Genomic DNA, 26,331 nt, shown 5'->3' with positions numbered 1-26,331 from the left:
ATTTAGTTAATTTTGATATTTCTTAGTTGGTAAGTTCTACCAAGTTTAAGCTATCCAATGGAAACCACACGACATCACACCGAAATACGGAGTGAAAATGGTCGATCCCACAGTTTGACTTGATACTAGTCTGAGGAGCAATTTTATTGATTCTGGCTAGAAACTTGTCAACGTAATGTCATGAGGGTGAGCAAAAGCTTATCATTATGTCAATAATTTATAAAATTATTGTGAGATCAATCTCTGGTGGGAATCGAACCCACGTACTCACTAAAGATAGACACATATATCCAGTTTGTTGCCTAACCATTCGGCCACCGAATCCTAACTCTCGCACTAGCAAATTCGACTGTATATGGCTTAATATCCCAGATTTTCTTCTGCTCAGACATCATAGTCTTTTAGGACCAAAAATTGCCTTCGTGATGCAATTTTCTACTTAGAACTAAACATAAAATAATGCAATTGATCTGTAAAATTTTCGAAGATAAGTAAGCCATATCTTGGAATGCTAGTCATCAGTGATCATCCAGTTCTTAGATTGAAATGTTTGTAACTGATAAAGTGACAGATCTAGGGTCATTTGTTCGGTGTTACTTAGGTTTACACTACTCCAGGAATATGTCGTATCCCTAACTTTAGATAAATCCTATGGAAATATAGTTTATGCTACGGATAGAACTTAAGTTTGTCTTAGTATTTAATGGTTATCGCACGGAAGTGGCTTCCAATTGGCGTTAATAATAAAAACTATCATGGAGCTTTGAAGGATACTTCCTAGAATCTTCTTAATTTGTGTCACTCGAGTATTTATTGGGTAGTTTATCGCAAGAACTGTCTAGGTATTCAAATAGATTTGTTAGCAATTCTGTAGATGGATCTCCTTTACCTCCCATGTGCCTCCCATCCTGCTCTCTGAATACAATTCCTCAAAAGCTCCATATAAATTATCATCAATAAAACTCATTTTCCATCCCCTACATAAACACTCCACTCCACCCTTTCAGTGATAATGAAATATGAAACAACTCAAACAACCTGACTTGTCATTTAAAATTATTTTTTGTTATTCCTTTACATCTCTCCATTGTTTTTTTCATTATTTGAAAAACATTCAATTATGTCTTCACATTATCAAGACAAAGTAAAAAATTATAATATAATAATGATATAGGAAAAGGAGATACATATCAGTTGGGTGTGTTCTTTACTTCATTTCTATAAATTTGCCATAACTCATTATGTCTTGTATACTTATTAGCTGTGTCATGCTGAATAAAAAATGGAAAGTTTTATTTCCATTTCTTGCATAATTTGCAATTGAACTTGAAATAAACTTTAAATGCTGGATGCACAATGTAATTTCTTTGAACTCCAATTTGTTATGCAAGACTAGAAAAATTGTCGATCAGCATCAAAATTGAATAAAAATGTAAACATTATTACATTTATGTACACAATTCCTTATTGTCCAACTTTAATAAATCAACCAATGAGTTGGGTACAGTTATAGTTGTTGTTGTTGTTTGTGTTGTTGGATCTTGTATACCGGAAGCAATTGTTACATTTGAATTAGTGGAATTAATGACATAAGTCTTGTTATCATCCGCTAGATGATTACGCAAATGCTGTATCAAGTCATTTTTATTGACGCAAATCTCGCGACATAAAATGCATTGGGAAGTTAATGATGAGGAAATGGATTGATTTGAAGCAACGACTGGTGTTGCATTTGATGATGATGATGTTGATGTTGTTGATGCATTTGGTGTTTGTTGGGTTGATGTGTTGATTATTGAATCGTCATTTCTTATTGGTGTAACCTAATACGAGGAGGATAAATGATTATTAGAAATTGGCTATGGTTTATGATCTTTAATGTGATGTTATTAGATATTGAATAAATTGGTAATAAAAGTGCAAGATATAGGCTATTATGAAACAGTATAATTGCAATTTCTATTATTTAATAAGACTGCATCGGACAAGCAATTGACATTGGACAATCAAATGGCATTAGACTATCGAATTCTATCACAGCATGCATGTGACAGCATCTTAATTGGAAAATTTTTAGGCTTGTCCTTCAGAATAACTGGCATGAAATCTTTATTTTTGATCATTTCGGAAGGGAGAAACATTGACTTTTAGGGATTATGCCTATCTATTTCCCGAGTAGACCATAATGATGTGCTAATGTTAGAACTAGTCATCAACTAGTTATGACGTATTTTTGTCCATTCTGAATTATTCCGTTTTTTGATTCCCAAGCGACAAAAATGAAGAAGGCTCCGCTAAATCTCTTTTATTGACACTAAACTGGAAGTCGCCTCTATGTAGCTACCTTTTGTTATATGGCATGCATATAGAAGCGGCTACATCCACATATAAGCGTCTACATCCACAAAAGCAGTGAGATCCACATAGAAACAGCTACATTCTTAGCCTTAAAGTGGAGCCTTCATTTGTGTCACTCGGGATTTGTATTCTCAAGATTTCCTGAATTAAACTTCCTAATAAACAGATATAGTTAGATTTAAGCAAAACAGCAAAGGAAATTGGGAAGGACATTGGTAACTGATCAACCCGCAGAAGGGACCATCAGCTAAAGGTAGCAACCGGTTGCAATCCGCAGAAGGGGCAATCAGTGGAAGGTGATAACCTGCAGGAGAACCCATTGGGAGAAGGTGGCAGGCGGAGGCTGTGATTCGGCGGACATTCATCGATTAAATCCACTTGCATGCCAATAAAGACTAGGTATATTGAGAACCTAGATGAGTGTTTGGGGTTCTGGTTGGATGTTTGGCATCAATTCAATGAGCTTCGCCAAACTCAATAAACCTCTGACTACATCCCTACCTAGACATACATATTACTAATTCCGTCTGAGATTGTGAATTTCAATTAAGTCATTCCCACACTAATTCCGAATTTCAATCAATCACTTCCTTCTATTCCTCACCATTCCTCCATTTCCTACTCACCTCCTCAATATAATTTTGCCTATAACTGTTGCTATCTAAAATAATGTAATTAAGCTGCTGTGCCTGATGTTGATTATCAATTGAAGCGGTCTGTTGATAAAGTTGCGATGACGTCACTGTCGGAATTGATAATGTTGGTGCCGGTACAGTCGTTATAACACTTTGGTTGTGTCAATACTGCAATATAATTTATGATAATAATCAATTATAAATTCAATGATCCATAAATTAAATCAGAAATAGCTTGTAAGTCAGTCACAAGTATTTCCTGTCTTTCTTTTTTCTCTCTTCCTCACCTCCATATGTGCTTTTGCGTGCGCCGTCCACTCTTCTCGCGTTGGCAATATACGATTACACAATTCGCATGTCCACAATTGTTGTCCTATATTTGGCTGCTGATGAGAATGTTGCTGTGAATGCTGTTGATGATTCTGTGAACTTATCGTATGCGTTATCGTATTTAAACCGGTGGATGGAATGCTTTGACTTTGAATTTGATGATGTAATTGGAATGGCTGCGGTGTTTGTTGATGATGTTCTGTTGCTGATGATACCGGTGCAACTTTTGTTTCGTGTGAAATTATTACGGCTGGTTTTTGAGTTTGTTCTTCTTTTTTGATTAGATTGGCTAGATTGTTGTGGCGTTTTCCGAGTGGAGCTATATTTGTTGGCGTTACGTGCTTGAATTTGTTCATGTGAATAACTGGAAATGTTATGTAAAATATATAGTATTAATAAATGAGATTTAATTGTAAGGAAGTTGGTAGCATTTTGCTACAATTCTGGTTATTGCACGAGATGTGGTGGAAGTTGGGAATGCATTGTGGGTTGTGGATGGAAGAAGCGCATTTTTTACTGCATTATGGCACGGTGCAGTGCTGTATGGCACAGTACGGAGCATTATAGCACGGTTCGGTGCAGGATGGCACTGTATGGTGCAGTATGGCATCATACGGTGCAGTATGGCATGGTACGGTGAAGTATGACGCAACACTGTGCAATATGACACGGCACGGTGCAGTATGACACAGCACGATGCAGTATGACACAGCATGGTGCAGTATGACACAGCACGGTGCAGTATAACACAGCACGGTGTAATATGGCACACTATGATGCAGTATGTCACTGTAGGGTGCAGTATGGCACAGTACGGTACAGTATATCACAGTACGGTGCAGTATGGCATAGTACGGTTCAGTAAGACACAGCACGGTGCAGTATGACACAGTACAGTACAGCATGACACAGCACGGTGCAGTATGACACAGCACAGTGCAGTATGACACATTACGGTGCAATATGGCACAGTACGGTGCTGTATGACACAACACCGTGCAGTATGATACAACACGATGCAGTATGACACAAAACAGTGCTGTATGACACAGAATAGAGCAGTATGACACAACACGGTGCAGTATGGCACTGTATGGTGCAGTATGACACAGCACGGTGCAGTATGACACAGCACAGTGCAGTAAGACACAGCACGGTGCAGTATGACACAGTACAGTACAGCATGACACAGCACGGTGCAGTATGACACAGCACAGTGCAGTATGACATTGCACGGTGCAGTATGGCGCACTATGACATGGTACGATGGAGTGTCGCAGGAAAAAATCAGGGTTGGGCAGAAGTAAATCCAGAAAAGTCGCAAAATCCTCCAACTCTTCTTCCATCCACGCACAATCCATTCAATTCCATTTATAAAGGAAATCCATCAATAATCATATAAAAAACGACATCAAACCTTACCAAGCTTATCTCTCCGAGCAAATGCCTTGTCACAAATTTCACAGATATATGGCTTTTCCCCCTAAAAAAAAGTCACAAGACATAAAAGAAAATTCAATCAGAAAATTTCAAATTCAAGCCTAATTCATTCATCATTTGACACTACAAACTCACTGTATGTATTCTCATATGAATCGTCAATTTATCTTTTCTCGCTAATCCTTTACCACAAACTGTACACTCGAATGCCTTTGGCGTATTACTTGTATTATTATTTGTCGATCGACTCTTCCGCGAACTCGATGATGTCGTATGTGAATGTGATTTTGTTAAATGATGACTTAATAATCTTGTATTTGGATTTAAACTACCGCCTTCAACATATGGCTCAGTAAATGGAATTAAATTTGGTCTTGGTATATTTGGTGGTATATCTGCTGGCCATTGTATTGTCGCATGACCTCTCAAACCACTATCGTAGCCTAATGCTTGTAATCCATCATCTTGTACGGTCGTATACGTTGATGTTGTCGATGAACTTGCTAAACTTGACGTTATTTGTGGTATTTTAATATTTGTCGTATAAAGGTGATGTGCTGATGATGGTGGTGGTGCTTGTGACGTTTGATGATGTTGTTGATCATTTTCTTTAATTACTTGGTGTCGTTGGGATCCCTGTGTCGTTTGTTGTTGTTGTTGCTGCTGTTGCTGTTGTTGCTGTTGAATTTGCAAATTTGCTTGCGCTATGTGCTGTTGGACTGTCATGTGTGCCTCAATGTAGGCATGTCGTTGGGCCGGTGTCATTTTGTCAATATTTACCGTACCGTCCTAAAATAATTGAATGATGAGCATTTTGGACATAAATTGAATGTTGGGAAAATTAATTTAATTTATTGTTGCGGATTTTATGCTTTAATTAGACTTTTTAAGTCATTAATTTTTAATAGACATGGAAATAATAAAAAGTTTTGACGTCTAATAAAATTTATTGTGGTTAATGAAAAGCTACTGATATTTAATCGTTATAGAGGTTCCATTAAGTACGAGTTTTCATGAATTTTTGTAATTTATGGATAATTTCTTCTATTATGAACTGTTGGAAATTATTGAAGTTTTTCCGAATTTTCCGAATTTTCCAAATTTTCCGATTTTTCCTGAATTTTCAAAATTTTCCTTAATTTTACAAATTTTTAATAATTTTCTAAATTTTCCTCACTTTTCCAAATTTTCCTAAATTTTTTACATTTTCCTCAATTTTCCACATTTTCCATGATTTTTCAAATTTTCCTCGATTTTCCAAATTTTCCTAAATTATCCTAAATTTTTCAAATTTATCTAAATTTTCCTCAATTTTCCTCAATTTTCTTCAATTTTCCAAATTTTCCTCAATTTTCCAAATTTTCCTCAATTTTCCTCAATTTTCCAAATTTTCCTCAATTTTCTAAATTTTCCTAAATTTTCCAAATTTTCCTAAATTTTCCAAATTTTCCAAATTTTCCTCAATCTTCCGAATTTTACTTAATTTTCCGAATTTTCCTAAATTCTCCAAATTTTCCTCATATTTCCGAATTTTCCTCAATTTTCCAAATTTTTTTTTAATTCTTCACATTTTCCTAAATTTTCCGAATTTTCCTCAATTTCCGAATTTTCCTTAATTTTCCACAATTTTCCAAATTTTCCTTAATTTTCCAAATCTTATTTCTGCATTCCACATCATAAATATCCATTCTATAAAAAGCCATAATCCCACATCATCAGCACACTTTACTAAAAATTACTCAACTAAGTATGCTAATGACATGCCCATTTTTTCTATCAAGTTAAAGTTCTTCTTCATCTTGTTCAAATTAAAATAATTGTGTTTTTCAAATTGTTAAGTTGCCAGACCATAAAACTAGCTTCAGGCTATAATGCAAATATTCAATGTAATGTTATATCTTAGTATCAAAATCTCAGGCCTTCATGTTCATCTACATGTAAATCATGTAAGAATTGGAAGTAAATGCATTAGATAATAATTTATAACTATTTATAGACACAATATTATGGACGTAGGATGAAATTGGCTATCTATGAATGGAATAAACTTGAAACAAATTCCCGAACAGCACAAGTCGGGTAAGCGAATATAAATCCGGGACTTGGCCAACGTGACTCTCACTTAGTCCGGGTATATCCAAATTGAGATTAAATCCGTGCCAAACCAGAGTTATGCCTGCTGATACTAGATTTTGGATCGAAAAATCATGTTGTGGACATCCTGTACGCCGTCAAAAATATTTTGGAAATGTCAAGAACCGTACATTTTGTGCGGTTTCGGTCGAGGTATGCCGCCAAAAATAAAAGGTTGACTACCGCTCAAATACCCGACTTGTGCTACTCGGGATTGATAAAATTAGAAATTGTCTCAAGTTTTGCATGCATAACTTTAACAGTTCTCAAAAATAGCAAGTAAAGCTATAAATAAATTAATTGAGATCCATAACAATATTTTTAGAATTCTAAATTAATATGTTGAATGCAGATATTTTGGCTGTAGGCTGGACTTATAAATAGCTTATAAACTTTTTCACTTTATGGTTTCCTAGCAGACAGTTGTAAATAAGTACTTTAATGTGTTTATTGAGTTTAAGGCAGAGACGTTGTAAGAAAATTTTCAAAGTAGAAATTTTGGACATTTTTGGGTGGTTTCTCAAATTGTAGAAGAATGGTATGGGATTTTGATTGCAAAAATAAGTCCTAATAAGAAACCTTGAATAAACACGTTGATACTATTTGACTGGTTGTATATTCAGTAATAGAAACTACGGATTTAGACGTCAATACCCAAACAGGCAAAGTGCATGCTTTCATGGTACAGAAATACTATATATTTTTGGTATCTTCAGTACCTAAAAGCGGTCTAGAATTGACAAAACCTACAAATAAAACCTATAATATCGAAAGTACACTCGTAGTACTTGCTTATTCAAGTCTTAGTAGTGATATTAGTCTATAAAATAGGGTAAATCAATTGCCTTTATCCATTCTTCGACTGTGTTGCTATACTACTAGAACACCCACATGATGTAGACATCTACATAGAAAGTTTACTTAAACGAGGCCAGAGCTGGCATGACTCCATTTTGGATAGATACAACTTGAGTTTTAGATATCTGTGATCTGGCCAACTCTAAAGAATGCTTCTTAATAAGGTTCGTCCATAACTGCAGGCCAGATTTGCAGACAAGATTTTGCATTGCCTGCAGACCTACTGCCTTGGACGTACTTTTGGGTGCAACCGAAAACTACAGGACTGCGTATCCAAAGTGCAGGATATTCAGGCCTGCGCAACTGAAATGCAGCATATTCAGTCCTGCAATTCTTGACCGAACTCTACATCTAAATTACTCGCATAAATTAGACTTCTTTCCCGATTAGAACTAATAAGATAAATGTTCCCGCCACGTATAAAATTACATTACAACTACCGAATGGAACCTCTAAAATGTTTTCCTAACCAACTATCTATGTATAGCAAGATTTGCATTTGCAAACTGCATTCATGTACCAATTTGATTTATATCACGACGGGTGCATAAAAGCGCATAGAATTAAAAACAAAATATGATATAGTTAAGTAAGATTTGAAAGTATCGATAACACTACCCAATGCACTAACTCACTTGAAAGTTTATTGTTGCTGTTACGTTCCGCATTGATTCAGCATAATTTTTAAAAATATTTTCCGTTTGTACACAAGTCGTTCGCCATTCAAAAAATTGTTCAATTTTATTTACACAACGTTCGCAAACTTTTTTCGGTAAAAAGTCCTCTTTTGATATCGATACAGGCAATATTGTACGTATTTTAAACAACAACTGTCTCTGTTCAGCCTCTTTATCAAATAAATTAAGTCTCGGACCAAATTTAATAGAACAAAATCGACACAAATCAATAAATGCTGTAAAATTAATCTCTTCAGCTGTTCCACTTTGAACTAACAGTGTGTTATTGCTCACGTCTATATTACTTGATGATGATTGTTGATGTTGCTGCTGTTGTTGGTTCGATATCATTTCTATATGTTCCTTAAATGTTTTTAAATTCTAACTCACACTTGCCACCTTATTTTTGACACAATATCAACATATAAGCTTGATTATTTATAGAATTCCTATAATGTATGTCATACACATTCATAATATAAATATATTGCACTAAACTTCTTCTTCTCTCGTTCTCTCATTCACAAAAATAAAAATGATATTCTTATTGTTTGTTCATTGAGACACCCTCATTCCGAATATGCAAGCAATATGAAAATGGAAAAAATCGATAAAATTGCAATTTTTTTTCACTTTTCGCCATTTATTAATGTTTTTAACAATTTGATGCATTTTATGTCAATCAGCACAACATGGATTTGATCCTTAATATGTTAATTTATGTCATTTCCTAGAATTTTTATTGAAAATTCCTGTATTTTAAAATTTGCCACAAAATTTTTAATTTTTCTAATTTTTCATACAATTTTCAACTAATTCCGATAGAACTTCACAATATTCACATCCGTGTCTGTCTTAACTTCAATTTTTAACAATTTTCTCAACAAAATTCGTCAATTTTACATTAAAATTTAATTTTTTAAAAAAATTCTAGGAAAAATTTTATCACAGAAACGAAAAAAGTTTAAGGAAAATCCATTAGCGACACCAAAACAAGCATCGATTCTCTCTCAGAGAATATAGAGCGAGTGCAGTTATGATAACCAAAAAACGTGCTCGAGAAACCATGCGCAGACGCGGACAAATTTTTCACCCCGCAACCGTCCTCCCTCAACTTTTGTGTCTCGATGACTTTCTTTACTTCCTTATGACTTCCTTCAAATTTCTCTTCTTTTTTTTGTTTATAAACAGTCGCGGCATTTTCGCGCGCGCCACGAGGATATACTTAAATGTGCATTGTACTCGAGTGTCATGGTAACGTGACCTTGTGTTATTTATGGCTATGTTGTTATGGCAATCATATATTGTTGAAAAGGACCAAACATAAAGTTTTTGACAACATCTTGTAGTTAAATTAAATTTTTATTGATGGATCCAATCAATTTTATACTTAATACATCTGGTAAGTTGATGCTCTATACCAAAAATTACATCAATTTCATGAAGTTCTATCCAAATTCCAACAGCTAACTACTTTAATCTGTCACAATCAACTGACGATACTTATGTAAGAGACTTTTTGGAAAATGACAGTCAGCGGGTTCTTTCGGCATCGCTCAACGATACGAGAAAGTCAATACAATTTCAAAATAAGATACCTAATGAGTATCAGAATGTCCTACTTTTCTATAAGACGTCGAAAAAGCGGGATGTGAATTCAAATTCTTTTGGACAGAAATCGGATCTTGGCATGCTGACCTTGGAAGGTGGAATTGTAAAATCGATTTATAACTCATTATCGTCCATTTTTGTGCCGAGTGCAATTAATGTGAGTAGAGAAATTAGGGTAATTTTGTGGGAATTGACAGTTAAGGTTTGAGCTGTTTTTTGAAATTTTGGTGCTTGCTATGATTCATTATTAGAGTAAGGCAACTCATCTTATTGCCGTCAACATTGTGACAACATAGCATACAATGTATGTCATAGTCCTAGTGACTAATAATGCTATGGTTCTTCAATCAGCTCATTTTAAAGAATCAGAACTAGTGGCTTAAGCGTGATGGTTGGTTGTCAAAATCTAGAGACCAACCCCTAGTCATAAATCCAGAATCTAACTCAAGGGCACCGCTACGTCTTCGCCGTAGCTTCGTCTTAACGTTAAGAAGCAGAATTGCCCTGACGACACCAAACTGTCAGTTTTGACCCATTTTTAAGGCGAAAAGTGCGAAATTACGAGAATGGTACACTCTAATAGGCTTAGAGCATTCTTTCATGACACAAAAATACCACTACGGTACTAAAAATGTGGTCTCTTTGCCGGTTAGGCACAGGAAACAAAGAACATTCTGACGAAATTGTCCATAATAACCCTAATCTTAATGCACATGTAAATCACATTTTCACCAAATTTCCCCACAAATATCCACATGATTTGCATGATAATCATTAAATCAGCAATTAATATTAATTCCACCATTAACAAAAATTAGGTAAATAAGACAAAGTTCTAGTAGCAGCAAGACTGAATAAATTAATTTAACGAATTCATTAGAATTATGTCAGAATGGATTAGAACAGCTTGAAATGAGGAGTATTGCTGGCATTTCGCAATACCAATAGCAACGTTTGTGTTGTTCAACAATATTTTTTTGACAATAAATGTCATGCAGTGAAATTAGCAACGAAAATTTATTAGCATTGTGCTGATTTTTGTGTCCGTTGTGATTATGAATGTTCGTTTAATGACTTGATAGTTAAGAATGGTGAATACATTAAATTTGACATACTTAATTTTGAGGGATAGAGTTAGACTGTGTAATTTTGAAGTAGTATTTGGCCAAGAACAGCAGGTCTGCATTTCCTACGTATTAAATGCGCAGATCTGAGGTTATTAACTGAGCCTTTTAGTTAGTTTAAGGCTTGATTCGTACAGTTTTGTCCAAGGCTTGGCAATTTTTGGACGAATCCTTTTTTGAACCTTTATATGGTCATGATATAGGCTCTACAAATGAAAAAGCCTCGACCACGATCCAGATCAGCACATATTGAAATGTTGCATGCTCCTCTTAGTCCAGGCAAAATTTGAATATGTGCTGATCGAGTAGCTTTTAAGGCTCAGCTAAACCAAATAGATACCGCCTAAACGATGCAGCCACACAAAGCTCCATTGCAGTTCCTTCTCCTTTTATGTCTCTCGAGTTATTCACATCATTTTCATCCATAAACTCTCATTCCTTACCTTCCAGAAGAACGAATGCTCCACCGACATCATCAACTTAATAGAAAATCTTCAAACCAACTTGAGTGTCTCCCTCGGAGTTGCTGAAACAGGCATAACATCAATAAAAGATGAAATTCATTTTTGGCGACAAAAGGCTACAAATTCAACAACCAAATCCGATAAAGATGCAGCAAGAATATTTGCGGAAGAGCTGAATAATCTGAATCGTGTGATTGAGGACTTTTCAAGCCTCAAAACAATCCAAAAATTGGATAATTTAGAGGACTTAATGGATCGCGTTCAATACATACTTGATGAGTTATGGCGAGTTCCAAACTTCCAATATCCACAAAATCGAATGATTTCAGTCATTGACGTTCTATCATCTATGATTGTATCATGTTGTGTCGATGACATGATGAATCAACAAGATGACATTTGGAGTACAAATTCAATGAACTTGAATGAGTTAATTAGTCATGTTATGGACATCATGAATAATTGGATTCAAATTTGTGACTCATTGACAAGACTTTTTTGGACTAATTGTGATCAACATCCATGGATTGGACAGCCATACATACCAAGTCTTATATCGAGATTTAAAGTTCGAGTTGAGGAGATTTTGGACATAAAGCAAATCCACAAGCAAATTTCAATATTAAGTTCTGAGGATGAAAGTGTGGATTTAAAGTCTAGGGACTACTTTCACAGTTTTAGGGACATAAACATCTTCGACACAACACCAATTGGCGATAAGTATTGGAACAATGCAAAAGCAAAATTTGAGCAGTCACTGTCAGCAATCGACGATAAAATAGCAGCAAATATCAAATTTTCTATCCAAAATGCCATCAATAATCCACGTCAAGTGATTTACATCTTCTCAAGGTATGAGAACATCCTCAAAAGACAAAAAATCAAGGATGCATTGAGAATTGAATGTGATCATTTACATCAAGCTGTAATGGTCTTTATGAAGCAATTGAGTGAAGCACTTGGTGATAAAAGTAGTCATGCTGATGATGATGACGATGTCTCGCAGCTAGTCAGTGAAATTAAATGGCTTAAAATTATCGAATATCAAGTTCAGCAAGTCAATCAAATTTGTCAAAGCGTACTTAATGATCGTGCTGATTTCGAGGAATTAAAAAAGAAAGTCAGCGATTTTCAAGGTGAACTCGATCAAAGCCTTAAGCACAACTTTAATGAATGGTGTGAACAGTCAATGTCGTCGGTTGTAAGCGGTGAACTTGTATTGAAGGACAATGAACCTGTTGTGAAATTTGAGAAGGCTGATCGGCAGTTGATGACTGTGACTTATAATCCAAAATTGTTGACATTTTGTCAGGATTTAAGACATCTTAAGAACTTTGGATTCCATACCATCCCAAATGATCTCATCAAGTACGGTACAATCGGCAGGAAATACGTTAAGTATGCCAGGAATCTACAGCAAATTGCAAACTTCCACAACACAATTGGTGACCGAATAATTCCATGTCAGCGACCAATTATGCTGAAAAATGCATTGGAACTGTCTAATTTAGTCAAAAGTCAGTCAGTTTCATGGAATAACGAAGAGTCCGTAAAGAAGTACATCATGGTGCTGCAAGAAGCAATAAATCAGCTATCGAAAGATAATAACTTGCTGTCTGGATATCATGAGAATATGAAGAAATCTGTAAGTTGGACAATTTATGATTTATATGAATAATAAGCTTAGTAGCTAATTAGTCGAGGCATGAAAAAATGTTTCCAGGGGGTCGGTATGCTTGGTATACCTTGTAATATGCACTATCCATGGTGTATGATTTAGTATAGCATTGCCATGGGGTAGACTAGTCATTGCCTTGGGGTAGACTAGTCATTGCCTTGAGGTAGACTAATCATTGCCTTGGGGTAAACTAGTCATTGCCTTGGGGTAAACTAGTCATTGCCTTGGGGTGGACTAGTCATTGCCTAGAGGTAGACTAATCATTGCCTTGGGGTAAACTAGTCATTGCCTTGGGGTAAACTAGTCATTGCCTTGGGGAAGACTAGCCATTGCCTTAGGGTAGACTAGTCATTGTTTTAAGGTAGACTAGCCATTGCCTTAGGGTAGACTAGTCATTGCCTTAGGGTAGTCTATTCATTGCCTGGGGGTAGACTAGTCATTGCCCTTGGGGTAGACTAGTCATTGCCTTAGGGTAGACTAGTCATTGCCTTACAATTTACCTAACTTTCCCTTCCAGATCATCAAACTAATGAGCACCGACCTCCTAAAACAATCCAACGTCTGGAAATCAGAACTCAAAACCCTCCGTGACTCAATCGCAACTCTGGAAAGAAAAGGCTTCACGAACTTAAACCTTTTTAAACTCCACTGGGACTATCAACTCTATAAAGCACTGGAATATCAATTAATCCTGTTTCTCATCGACAGCAAGGAGAAACTTCCGGACATAAATATCGATTTAGTATTCCGAAATCAACAGCTACAATTTCGTCCAACACTCGAGGAAATCCGGCATGAATATTATTCACAGATAAGAAAATATGTGGAAATGCCACTTCACTTTCACGGATTCTCTGACAATAGTAATAAATTATTTCGTGTTATGGTCGAGAGGAATCGATCGAGATTTAAATCACTTTACGATAGAGCTGAGAGGAATTTTCATCGATTGTGTGAATTTAGAGATTTATGGCTGCCATGGGTATCACTTGGATGTGTTAATCTTGAAAATTTATGTCAAGTTCATTTATCGACATGGGAGCATTGGGATAGGAATTTTAAGTCATGCAAGAATTTCAGTCAAAAGATTGCAAAAATTCAGAAGTAAGTTTATGACTTGACAGTGGATTTTAATGACTTTAACCTTCAATTTATGTTTCAGATCTGAGGAACGAATCGACTGCTTTGTAGTCAATGTAGCGCCTGTCCGTTCCCATATTGAATTCATAGCCAGGAGCTTCTGGGAAACATTGTCAGTCAGCTTAAGGTCATCAATATTGGAAGACAATTCAATCCTTCACGAATACATCACAACAGCACTAAATGTTCTACAGCACATACCAAATGATGACAATGGAATCATCACAGCAAGCTTTAAATATGAAAAAATTGTTCAAGATCTGCCAAGAATGACAGAACTACTTAAAAATGTCCAGAGTAAGAACACATGTCTTATTGGATGGTGTAAGGAAAGCGTCGGTTCCCTTGATTCACTTCTAGTCCAATGGGAGAAGCTGTTGCCGTTAATTGACAACCATCAGTTGTTACTACAAGGACAGCTTGAAGTGATTAAGGAAAATTTACTGTCAAAAATTAATGGATTAAATGGCGATGCTGAAAAATTCTTGATTAAATGGGAAGACACATTGAAGGATTTGGAATCGAATGCGGATGTTGATTTTGAGATATTTAAGGACAGGAAGTTACAGTGGTTGGAGTTTCTTGACAGGAGGGATATGCTTATGTAAGTTGTGGTTATAGCTCTAATATCCATCAAAATTTAATAAATTTACTTCCATTTCCAGTGCCGAATGTGAGAAATTCAACGCAACATTCACAAAAGACCTTAACGATAATTTCCAGAAAATTGAGAACGACATCAAGCGACATGGCGAGCAATGGACATTATTTGAAGACTTTTTGAACGATTACGACAGAATAGAGCAGGAAGAATGGTCAGTTTACAGACGAAAGCCATACATATTTGCTGACTTCCTTACAAAATGGGAGAATCAGACCAACAACATGATTACAGTTCCAGCAATGAGAATTAAGAAGCAAATTGAAAAGTTCAGGACAATTATGCCGACATTGACGATGTTGCAGTCAGATTCACTTGGTGATAAGCACTGGGCAAGCATATTCAACATTATTGGACTGCCACCTAAATCATATCATGACATAAAGCTACTGGATGTCCTCAAATATGCACCTGCACTTGCTGAAAACACAAATGATGTCAAAACTGTCGTCCATCAAGCATATTCCGAGCAAATTGTGCGGCAAGCAATTACTGAATTAGAGCAATGGGGAGTTGTGGCCAATTTAAAGCTATTTACACATTTAGACAGTCGAAATGAGTCAATAATGCTGATCAAAGAGTTCCAAGAAGCTCTCAATAAAATCGGCGACAATCAATGCTTACTACAATCCGCAAAAAATACAGTCGCAATTGACAGTTTTATGGACCAAATAGAATTATGGGAAAACAAATTGAATCTCATAAGCTACATCCTCAACAACCTCTGTCAGATACAGAAAAAATGGATTTATTTAGAGCCAATTTTTGCGAACGGAACGCTGAGAAGTGGAGATACATCCTTTAATAGAATTGACAAGGATTTTCGGTATATTATGAGAGACATATCCAGCAATCCAAAGGTCATATCACTTGTGAAGATTAACAATATCCAAATGATAATTGAGTCACTGTTGAATCAGCTTCAGCACTGCCAAAATACACTGACAACGTACATGACATCAAAACGGGATTCATTTCCGAGATTTTATTTTCTTAGTGACGATGATTTGTTGGAGATATTGGGACAGGCTAGTAAGGAGAACATCATACAGAAGCATATTAATAAGCTGTTTCCGGGTATCTACAAGCTTGACTTGATCCTTGAAGATAAAAATACAAAAATTAAAAGCATCAAGACATCCGAAGGCGATAATGTCCAACTGATCAACATCATCTCAACATCTGATTCCGTTGAGACATGGCTGTCAAAATTAGACACAGAAATAAAGTCAACATTAAAGCAACAAATCAGAATTTGCTACCAAACCAACGACATGACCTTAGAGACAATAGAAAAATTCCCAATGCAAGTCTTGTGCCTCGTCAATTCCATCAACTTCACATCAAAGCTTGAAAAGTCAATTATGGCAATGAGCCTCAATACAACACTTAACTCCCTCAAAAATGACATCAACAACTTCTCCGTCATGCTGCAAAATTCCTCAAATTCATTAACTCAATTAAAGATCCGATCATTGCTGTTCGACTTAGTCTATCAAGTCACAACTGTTGAATATCTTATAAGACACAATGTAACAAACTTAAATGATTGGCATTGGCTGCAACAAATTAAATTTTATTATAACACAAGAAATGAAGCTGTTGCCATAAAAGTTGTTAATGCTGAGTTTGAATATTCTTATGAATTTCTTGGCAATTACAATAAACTTGTTTACACGTCGTTGACTCACAATTGCTACTTGACACTCACACAAGCAATGTATTTGGGACTTGGTGGTAATCCATTCGGACCAGCTGGAACCGGTAAAACTGAATGTGTTAAGTCACTCGGTGCAATGATGGGAAGGATGGTGCTTGTGTTTAATTGTAACGAAAATATTGATACATCCGCGATGGCATTGATATTGACTGGAATATCAAGATGTGGTGCATGGGCTTGTTTTGATGAATTTAACAGGTTGCAAGAGGAAACGTTGTCGGCTATAGCGATGCTTATACAACCGCTGCAAATTGCATTGAAAGAGAAACAGGAGGTTGTGCATATGTTAGATAAGAATGTGAGTATTATGGATGTTAGGCTGTAGCTAGCAGTAGCTTAACTTCCTGACAAGCAAAGAGCATGCTTTCATGGTTCAGAACGACCACTACGGTACCTAAAAGTGGTCTGTTCCATGTTATAAGCCCCTAACTGTTGCTATATTGCTATACCTACTTAGAAGTACACATCAGTTACTTATCCAACTCCCAATTCCTTTCAGATTCCCCTAAACCGTCACTCATGCATATTTGTGACTCTAAATCCAGCTGATGAAGATTACGGAGGCAGAAATCAATTGCCATCAAATTTGCAAGCACTGTTCCGTCCAATTGTGATGCAGCAACCAGAACCTAAAGAAATTGCTAAAGTTATGCTGTTCATTGAGGGATTTAAGTTTGCTGAGGAAATTGGAAAGCGGATAGTTGAGCTGTTTGATTTGTCAAAGTAAGTATGAGAGTGGGACATAACATAATTTGAACGGCATCGATTTTGGTACATTCAGGTTTACCACATTAGCCAAAAATTATGGTCAGAGGTCGAAGTAGACTCGAATTTGACTTTTTCATACAAAATCCAAGTTGACTTCAAGTTCTATGCATGATGCTATGATTATAACTCAAAATTCAGCTCCTTCCATCTGGTACAGTGGTGAACAACCTTTTTTGTGTCATGGTACATCTTAGTGATGATCCATTACCAAAATCATACAAGGCATGTGATTCATGGCTTATCAAAATTTGTCGACAGCACATTAGGGTGCCGCGGCACACAGGTTGTTCACAAATAGTTTAGATGGACGAAATTTAATGTTATTCTAACCTCAATTCCAAAATTTACCAATTTTTTTTCATTCCCATCTTCCAGCAAACTCCTATCCCCCCAACGTCACTACGACTGGGGTCTTCGAGAACTAAAAACCGTCCTAAGTGCTTGTGGCAAGGCTTTATCAACAGCTCGAACTTCCCAAAAAGACCTCAAAATTAAAGATGAGATGGAAATTGTCGTGCAGTCTTTAAAACCAAATGTGATGTCAAAATTGACAAGAAATGACTGCAAAAGATTTGAAATGCTACTCGAGGATGTCTTTCCGCAGCTGAATATAGCAGGTGATGCACACGAAGAGTTTAAATCGAAAATTGAGGAAACATTCCAAGTGATGGGATTATCGAGGAATGAAAGACAAATTGATAAATGTATTGAGCTATACGAGCAGTTAAGGAAGAGAATTGGTGTTGCTGTGTACGGTCCACCAAGTTCTGGCAAAAGCACAGTCATTTCTGTCCTCAAAACTGTTCTTATGTCGATGCAGAAAACCATAAGAACTTACATAATCTCCCCAAAATCAATGGAACGATCACAGCTGCTTGGTAAGCTTGACATCAACACAAGACAGTGGTACGACGGTGTCTTGACTCAAACAGCAATAGCAGTCAACAGTGAACCACTTGAAGTGACATCATGGATCATTTGTGATGGTGATGTCGATCCTGAATGGATTGAAGCTTTAAATTCAGTTTTGGATGACAATAAGCTACTCACCTTGCCGTCTGGCTGGAGAATTCAGTTTGGCAGCAACGTCAATTTCATTTTTGAAACTCATGACTTGGTCAATGCATCTCCGGCAACAATTTCTCGTATGGGAATTGTCAAGTTTAGTCCTGAAGATCTACCGCCCATGTCAATTGTTGAGTCATGGACATCCAAGCATCAAAATAATGATACAATGAAGCTGATGGTCGAGAAATATTTTGAGAATGTGCTGAGTAATTTTGAGGATGTGTCTAGACTGTAAGTATGGTTTTAATTATGGATTTGCAGCTATCTTCATGTCATGTCCTTTGTATTTCAGGTCGGCGCTGTTTCCAAGAATTTCAATTGTAAGAAACATCCTGAATGTCATGCCTAATGTAGAGTCACAGGATGAATTTGTCGTTGAGTTGATTAAGTCACTAAATGCTATGGTAGATCCAAAAGATCGGAATAAGTTCTCAAATACGGTAAGTATTGTTACCCAAAATTCAAGTTCAAGTCTCATCCAATGCCTTCCTAGATCCTCGATCAATACAACGTCTACACAAGCAATCCAAATCAAGCTGAATATCTCTACTTTAATAAATTCCGTAATATCGTCGACACATACTCATCTGATGACATATCAAGCATATCATCCAGCAATAATAACCAAGAATATACAACGACACTCTTCAAAACAGCATCTGTTAAATCCTCATGTGATTTATTAAGGAATATTCTCAAAAATCCCGATAAACCATCATTCATCCTATCAGGACCGAGTGGAAATGGCAAAAGCTTAATGATAAATTCCATTGTTGCTGAATTTTCCGGCTATCAATTAGTCACAATCAATTGCAGTGCACAGCTGAATGCCAATCAAGTTTTACAAATTTTGAAGCAAAATTGTCTGGTTATATCCGGAATTCGTGGAAAGGAATATAAGCCGAAGCAGTCGAGACTGATTTTGTTCATGAAAAATATTGATTTATGTCCAATTGACTCATGGGGAACAAGTGAAGTCATTGAACTGTTGCTGCAAATTATAAATCGGTGTGGATTTTATTCTGAGAATTTGGAATGGATTAGCATCAGTGGACTGCAAATTTGTGGGACATTGATGGATATAACGAAGCAGAATCTGTCGACTAGATTCCTGTCTAAATGCAATATTATTTTGACAAACTATCCAAATGAGAATGACATGCAGAACATCATTACGAACTTCCTGAGCTTCATCTACAATAAATTCAAAATTTCCATGAAAAAAGAGAAAATGTGTGAAGTCATGCTGGAAATTTACAATGAAATTAAGCTTAATTTTACATCAGACTTGAGCAATCACTACAAATTTACCCCAAAAATGATTGAGGAATGGGTTATTGGACTTACGCATTATCCAAACGACAACAACTTTTATTATGGATTTTTTTATGAATTGTCCAAAATATTCGGTGACCGGCTGATGTCCATTGAGCATGAGATGATATTTAATGACATAATCATGCACAACTTGAAATATTTTAACATTAAGTACGACGCAAATGAGACATTCTTCATCCAAAGCTCAGCAGCATCTTCACAGCTACAAATGATCGATGCCAAAAATTGGAAGGAAATGATCGAGAAGAACTTACCAATTTGCAATTCTGAAGCTGCAGTTATTGACTTGCCGGTCACTAATGAGCTCATGAAGTCAGTCGCGTCAATGGTTCGAGCATTGAGTCGTCCAGGCACAAACATTTGCCTAGCTGGAAAATTAGGATCTGGACGATTTGAGTCAACTGTTCTTGCCTGCACCTTGCTGAATGTCAAAATGTTCTATCCACAAGTCACTAAAAATTACTCCCTAAATGAGTTTGTCAATGATTTGAGGCTAGTCATGCAGACTTGTGGACTTGAAAATGAAGTTGCTGTATTTTATGTCGACCAAGTTTGGATCAATTACTTTCCGGATTTCTTAAAGTCTTGTGAGGCAATTTTAGAGGACAGCTTCTTTGGAAATGAGAATCTGTTCGGAGAGGACTTAGAGACAATTGCGAATTCATTGAAGGGAGCTGCACAGCTTGAGGGATATCAGGATAGTTTGGTGTCGTTCTTTTTAAATCGTAAGTATAGTCAACTGTCGTTTTATATTTGAATTGTATTTGCAACTAGTTGTTGTCCCCTTTCATAGTTTTTGACACCTTTCAGAGTTGTTTTCCTTATTTCATAGTTGCAAGACCCTCCATATAAACATTTACTTTGTTTCTGAATTCTAAAGAATAAACAGCACATCTTTCCTTAATCTGCACATTAATTCAGCTACTAATTCCAATTCTATTCTTCCAGGTGTCAAGAAGAACCTCCACTTAGTCGTCTCCCTAGAAACAACAACATCAACATTCCAAGAAATTCTCAAAACCTTCAAATCGCTTTACACAAAAACAGAATTCATATGGCTGCAGGACATTTCCGTTCCCACGAAGTTAATCCTTTGCGAAAGTGTAATAAGGTTGATGAAAAATGACGCAAATTTAACCAGCAATGCTGAATTGTCTACAAAATATTATGAAAATGTCATCAATGATTGTGGATTATGGATAGACTCACCGAAAAGATCAATACAGCTTATTAAGAGTTATTACTTGATACACATGCAGACTGAGAAGAAGAAAATGAGCAGCAAGACGAAACTTGAGTTGGGCATTCAAAAGCTATCGGATGCTTACAAGTATGTTGCGAAATTGAAGGATGACGCGAAGGAGAAAGAGAAAGCACTTGCTGAAAAGAGACAGCTGGCTAATCAAGCACTTGAATCTATGAAGATAACCATGAAAAATGCAAATGACCAAAAAACAGACATGATTAATCTGAAATCAAAAACTGAAGAAAATGGAGAAATTTTAAGGCAAAGAAAAATTGAAATTGATAAGGAATTAAGTCTCGTGGAGCCATTACTCAAAGAAGCTAGTGCTGCTGTCGGACAAATCAAGACAGAAGCCTTGTCAGAAATTCGGTCACTTCGAGCACCGCCAGAAACAATTCGAGACATTCTTGAAGGTGTTTTGAGGTTGATGGGAATCAGAGACACATCATGGAACAGCATGAAGTCATTCTTAGCTAAGAGAGGTGTCAAGGAAGACATCAGATCCTTGAATCCAAGTCTAATCAGTCCTGAAAATTGCGCAGAAGTCGAACGATTAATTATAAATAAATCGGAATCATTTGACCCAAGAAATGCAAAACGAGCATCAACAGCAGCAGCTCCACTAGCATCATGGGTTCTGGCATGTGTTAAATACTCAAAAGTCGTTCAGAGCATCAAGCCACTAGAAATGGAACAGAATGAACTTGAGAAGAATTTGAAGAAAACTGAAAATCAAATGAAGTCGCTGTCGTCAGGCATTGATGATGTGAATGTTAAGGTTAAGGAACTGTCAGAGCAGCTTAATGGATATACACAAGAAGCTGCTGTCCTTGAGATTAAGCTTGAAGAAACCAGAAATACTTTAAAGTCAACAGAAGTTTTAGTTGAAAAATTGAGTTCTGAATACAACAATTGGACAACGGAACTAACAGCCATAAATTCAGAAATTAAGGATCTTGACAAGGAATCCTTCCTGATTGCTTTATGCCTGACGCACTTCTCTCACATGCTGGAAGAAGAAAGGACAAAATTCTTAGCAAATATCAGCGAAACTTTAAGGATGAAATTTGAGCTCCTTAATGTCATCTACACCGACCAGGACAAGCTTGTTTGGGAAAGTTTAGGTCTCTCATCAGACAAGCAGTCAATAGAAAATGCAGCATTAATCACCAAATGCCTACAACTCCCATTTACATCATCTCCAATTCCACTTCTATTAGATCCAACTGGCAGTGCCTCAAAATGGCTCAACGAGTTCCTTAAATCAAAATCCATCAAATTTGAGATCCTTAACCAAAATGACGATCGATTTACTTACAATTTGGAACTAGGTGTGAGATTCGGGAAGGTATTAATCATTGATGACGTCACGCAAAACTTTACAGCATCACTGTTGTCACTGCTGTCCATGAAAATTCATTCAAGATTCAACAAGAAGATGCTGCACATTGGAAACAAATTGATTGACTTACATGAAGATTTTCGACTAATTCTAGTCACATCCAATGACATAAAGCACCTAAGTGGTGAAATTAATGCAAATGTGACAATAATTCCATTTACATTAACAGCATCAGGACTGACAGATCAACTACTGTCCAAATGGATATCCATAAAGCATCCAGAAACGGAACAGAAGCGTATCCAATTACTTCAAAATGAGGGAAAGTTGATGCAAGAGAAAATTCATCTTCAAGATAAGCTGTTAGAGGAACTGTCACACGCCGAAGGTGACATATTGAAAAATGAGAAACTTCTAGCGACACTAAATCAAATTAAAGAAAGCAGCACTGACATTGAAAAGTCACTGAATGAGAGTCATCAAGTGAGAATTAAATTGCTGGAAAATTACAATGAATATAAAGACATTTGCAGTCAGTCAGCGGCATTTTATGTTGGAATGTCTAAAATTTATGAATTACATCCAAAATCATTCACAAAGATATTTTTGGAAGTGCTTGATAAGCAGAAAGATTATGGTGATCTTACAGATCCGTTTGTGGAAATTGTCAAGAAGACATACTTGATGCTGAATCGATCGATTAAGAAATCTGAGCAGGCACAGTTGGGATTGAATGTCTGCAGATGTGCATTCAGGAAGAAAATTTCGGACGTCGAATGGGAAATGTTTATCTTCAATTTTGCTGATTCAGACACGACTGTAGACTCAAGTATTCCAAGATGGGTCAAGAAGGAACTGATTCCAAAGCTGTCTAACCTAAAAATGCAGCATCAAGCATTTTATCAGAAACTGAACCTTGACAATGACTTTGAATGGCAAAAATTCATCGACGCTGCTGAAAATGTACAAAAAAGCTTTCCGAACATCCAACTGACTGACTTCCAGCGACTGTTGGTCTATCAAATATTCAGACCTGATCAGCTTCTAACCATCATCAATGAAGCAACTGCAAATATGCTTAACCTTAAGTACGACTCATTTACACAGTCAGGAATCAAGCAGTTGCTAACGGAAGTCGAAAGTACAGAACCAATCTTAGTCGTAGCTGCAAATGGAGCTGATCCAACAAATGAAATCAAAGATCATGTTAAGTCCAATGGAAATATCAACAATTTTATTGAAATTTATGTAGGAAAAGGTCAAGAAAACCACAACATGTCAACAGTCCTAAGTGGAGCTGAAGATGGTAAAATTGTCTGTGTCAAGAATGTCCATTTGATGCCACAATTTATGCAGACTATTGAACTAAAGCTAAAATCGACCAACATCAGTCCACAATTCAGATTAATCTATGTCTGTGAAAGTGACAAAAATATGCCAAAGCATCTCGTCAACAAATGCAAGAAACTGCTTATCGAGCCACCAAATGGAATTAAGCATAAAATATTCAATCTGTTGGAACAGCATCAAGCAATTGTTCGTGAAAATCGTGATTATCGACATATGAAGCTGTTCATAGCTTTGTTTATTCTGCATTCAATTTTGCAAGAGAGACGGTCGTTCATTCCTCAAGGTATGTAATGGAACCTACCTTTAGTGACCTGTACTTGGACATATACTTAAGTTACTTCATTTCAGGTTGGTGCAAATGGTATGAATTTGGCGATGCTGATGTTAAAGCTGCAATTGATTTCATCACAGCTGTAAATGGAAAATCATACAATGTAGACTGGACTATCCTGAAAGGTCTAGTTGAGAAGATTGTCTATGGAGGACGTGTTGATAATAATCAAGATTTTGAGGTAAGTGACCCTGAGAGGCAAGCTACGGCAAGATCCATTTTTGCTAGGATTCTTTTAAAACTGCAGAACTGCATCCTTAGATTATGAGATCAAGTCAAAAACTGCAGGTCTATGCACCCAAAACACTGGCAATGCAGGCCTGCAATTCTTGACCGAACTCTCCGTTTTGGTGCCTTAGCTTATATGTTAAGTCACTCAGATGACCAATGCCAATTTGCAGTTCAGACCAGAGTTTCATAACATGCACCTATGACTGTTTTTCTTACAAAACCATACAAATTATCAAGAATTTGTAAGGTTTTTGCCTGTCACAGATGTCCGTCTTGAAACTCTTGTTCATACTAAGATTCAACTAATCATTATTCCTTACATTTCCAGAAACTAATCTCAATGATCAACGAATATTTCGATGCAAAAGTGATGAATGCTAAATGGTCACCAAGGTCATTCAACATCAACATTCCTAATGCCAACAGTGTTGAGGAATATCAGAATGCTCTGATGAAAATGGAAGGAAATGACACAAAACCTGAAATGTTTGGATTGTCATCAGCATCATCAATATCAAGGAACATCACAATCTGTCGAAATTTGTTGAAGGACTTAAGGAAGGTTCATTTCAATATCGACGAAAGTGAGAATTATGAGAAGAGGATAAAGCCACTGATGATTATGTGGAAGAAGTTTATGAATGTAAGTAGATTGGGAAGTATTTTGTGGAGATTGATACCCTAGCAGGCAAGAGAGTGATTTTAGGTACCGAAAGCATGTTAGGAACTGAGACTAAATGTCAAGCTTGTCCTGTCTCTGTATAAGCTTCAGTCAATCAGACTTAGCAATGCCTAACTCGAATTGACTAGCCGAACATTAGTCTAGTTGTAGTTCTGAGGATAAGTCATGCCTTCGGGATGCGACTTGTCATCCTTATTCCTAGACAAGCAACTAGTCAGCCTAGCCAACAGCACTAATTTGTCCACTAATAACTCTTAATCCTCCTTCAATTTCAGACTGGAATCATCGACTCACTCAACAAAATCAAGGAAGAAACAATCTCAGAAGTCAATCCATGGCGGCTGTTTAAGACGTCCGAAATCATTTTAGCTAACAATCTAGCCAGAAAAATCAGTGAAACTTTAGCTAAATTCACCACAATTGACTTGAACTCGATTTCTGATTCCGACAAGAATACTCTTCTGATTCTAAGTGACAACTCAGTTCCATATGAATGGCGTAAAATGTGGCAAGGACCGAAATTAGCAACAGAATTTTTAAAGTCAGTGTCTGTGAGAATCCAGACTGTCTCGAAATTCTTAAACAGCTTGGATGCCTCAATTGATGAAGTCGATTTCTCAAAGATTTTCAATGTCGACTCATTTTTGTCGACGGTCAAGTTAGTGACGTCACGAGACATGCAGGTTTCCACCAGTGACTTAGTCATGGAGTCATTTACTGATGAGATGAAGTTTGAATCCTTAAGACATCAGAAGAATAAAGTTGTAAAAGTTGCAGCACTTCAAGTCGATGGACTTAGCTATGAGAACAACATGCTGACTACATCGGATCATTTTAATGCCGGAAACTTGACGAGCAACATCTTCATTTACTTTAAAGAAGCAGTCAAAGGAATTCCGGATGAGGATCCACATATTTATCCAATACCTTTATACTCAACATATACACGTGAAAAACTTTTATGCACAATTAATTTGAATACACGCCTTGACAGAAATGATATAATATATTCAGGCACAGCACTTATTGTTCCCAATAACTAAACTGTAACAGAATTAAATATGAATTTGCTCAAAAAATTAAATGATACTCGGAAAGAATTTATTGAGTCATAGAAATTTATGAGGAATGAATAATGTCTATGGA

At 36.4% G+C, this 26,331-nt stretch overlaps 2 protein-coding genes across 4 annotated transcripts; one reads left to right on the top strand and one right to left on the bottom strand.

Moving 5' to 3' along the window:
- Positions 1–1,165: 1,165 nt before the first annotated feature.
- LOC139100735 (Krueppel homolog 1) lies at positions 1,166–9,311 on the bottom strand. Of its 3 annotated transcripts, none has more exons than XM_070653453.1 (7): positions 9,235–9,311; positions 8,390–9,161; positions 4,899–5,552; positions 4,746–4,806; positions 3,281–3,687; positions 2,985–3,161; positions 1,166–1,823 (listed from the first exon to the last, which is right to left on the bottom strand). In XM_070653453.1, exons 2-6 carry the CDS (start codon positions 8,780–8,782, stop codon positions 3,156–3,158), a joined length of 1,521 nt encoding a protein of 506 aa, XP_070509554.1. In that variant the 5' UTR covers positions 8,783–9,161; positions 9,235–9,311; the 3' UTR covers positions 1,166–1,823; positions 2,985–3,155. The 3 variants fall into 3 exon arrangements, with proteins under 3 accessions (XP_070509554.1, XP_070509563.1, XP_070509546.1); XM_070653462.1 differs by having other exon boundaries at positions 1,166–1,392; positions 1,447–1,823; positions 8,390–9,285; XM_070653445.1 differs by having other exon boundaries at positions 8,390–9,285.
- Positions 9,312–9,799: 488 nt separating this feature from the next.
- btv (dynein cytoplasmic heavy chain beethoven) lies at positions 9,800–26,331 on the top strand. The gene is made up of 14 exons (XM_070652936.1): positions 9,800–9,833; positions 9,898–10,199; positions 11,617–13,275; positions 13,826–14,412; positions 14,471–15,052; positions 15,114–17,127; positions 17,329–17,552; positions 17,973–18,896; positions 18,958–19,105; positions 19,159–20,728; positions 20,952–24,224; positions 24,290–24,453; positions 24,832–25,146; positions 25,461–26,331. Exons 1-14 carry the CDS (start codon positions 9,800–9,802, stop codon positions 26,226–26,228), a joined length of 12,564 nt encoding a protein of 4,187 aa, XP_070509037.1. The 3' UTR covers positions 26,229–26,331.

Source organism: Chironomus tepperi, unplaced genomic scaffold (genome assembly GCF_022539635.2).
Source record: "Chironomus tepperi strain 1889 unplaced genomic scaffold, CSIRO-AGI_Ctep_v1 contig_8, whole genome shotgun sequence".
Lineage (NCBI taxonomy): Eukaryota > Metazoa > Arthropoda > Insecta > Diptera > Chironomidae > Chironomus > Chironomus tepperi.
The sequence above is the reverse complement of the archived record's forward strand: the minus strand, read 5'-3'. Positions and strand labels throughout refer to the sequence as shown.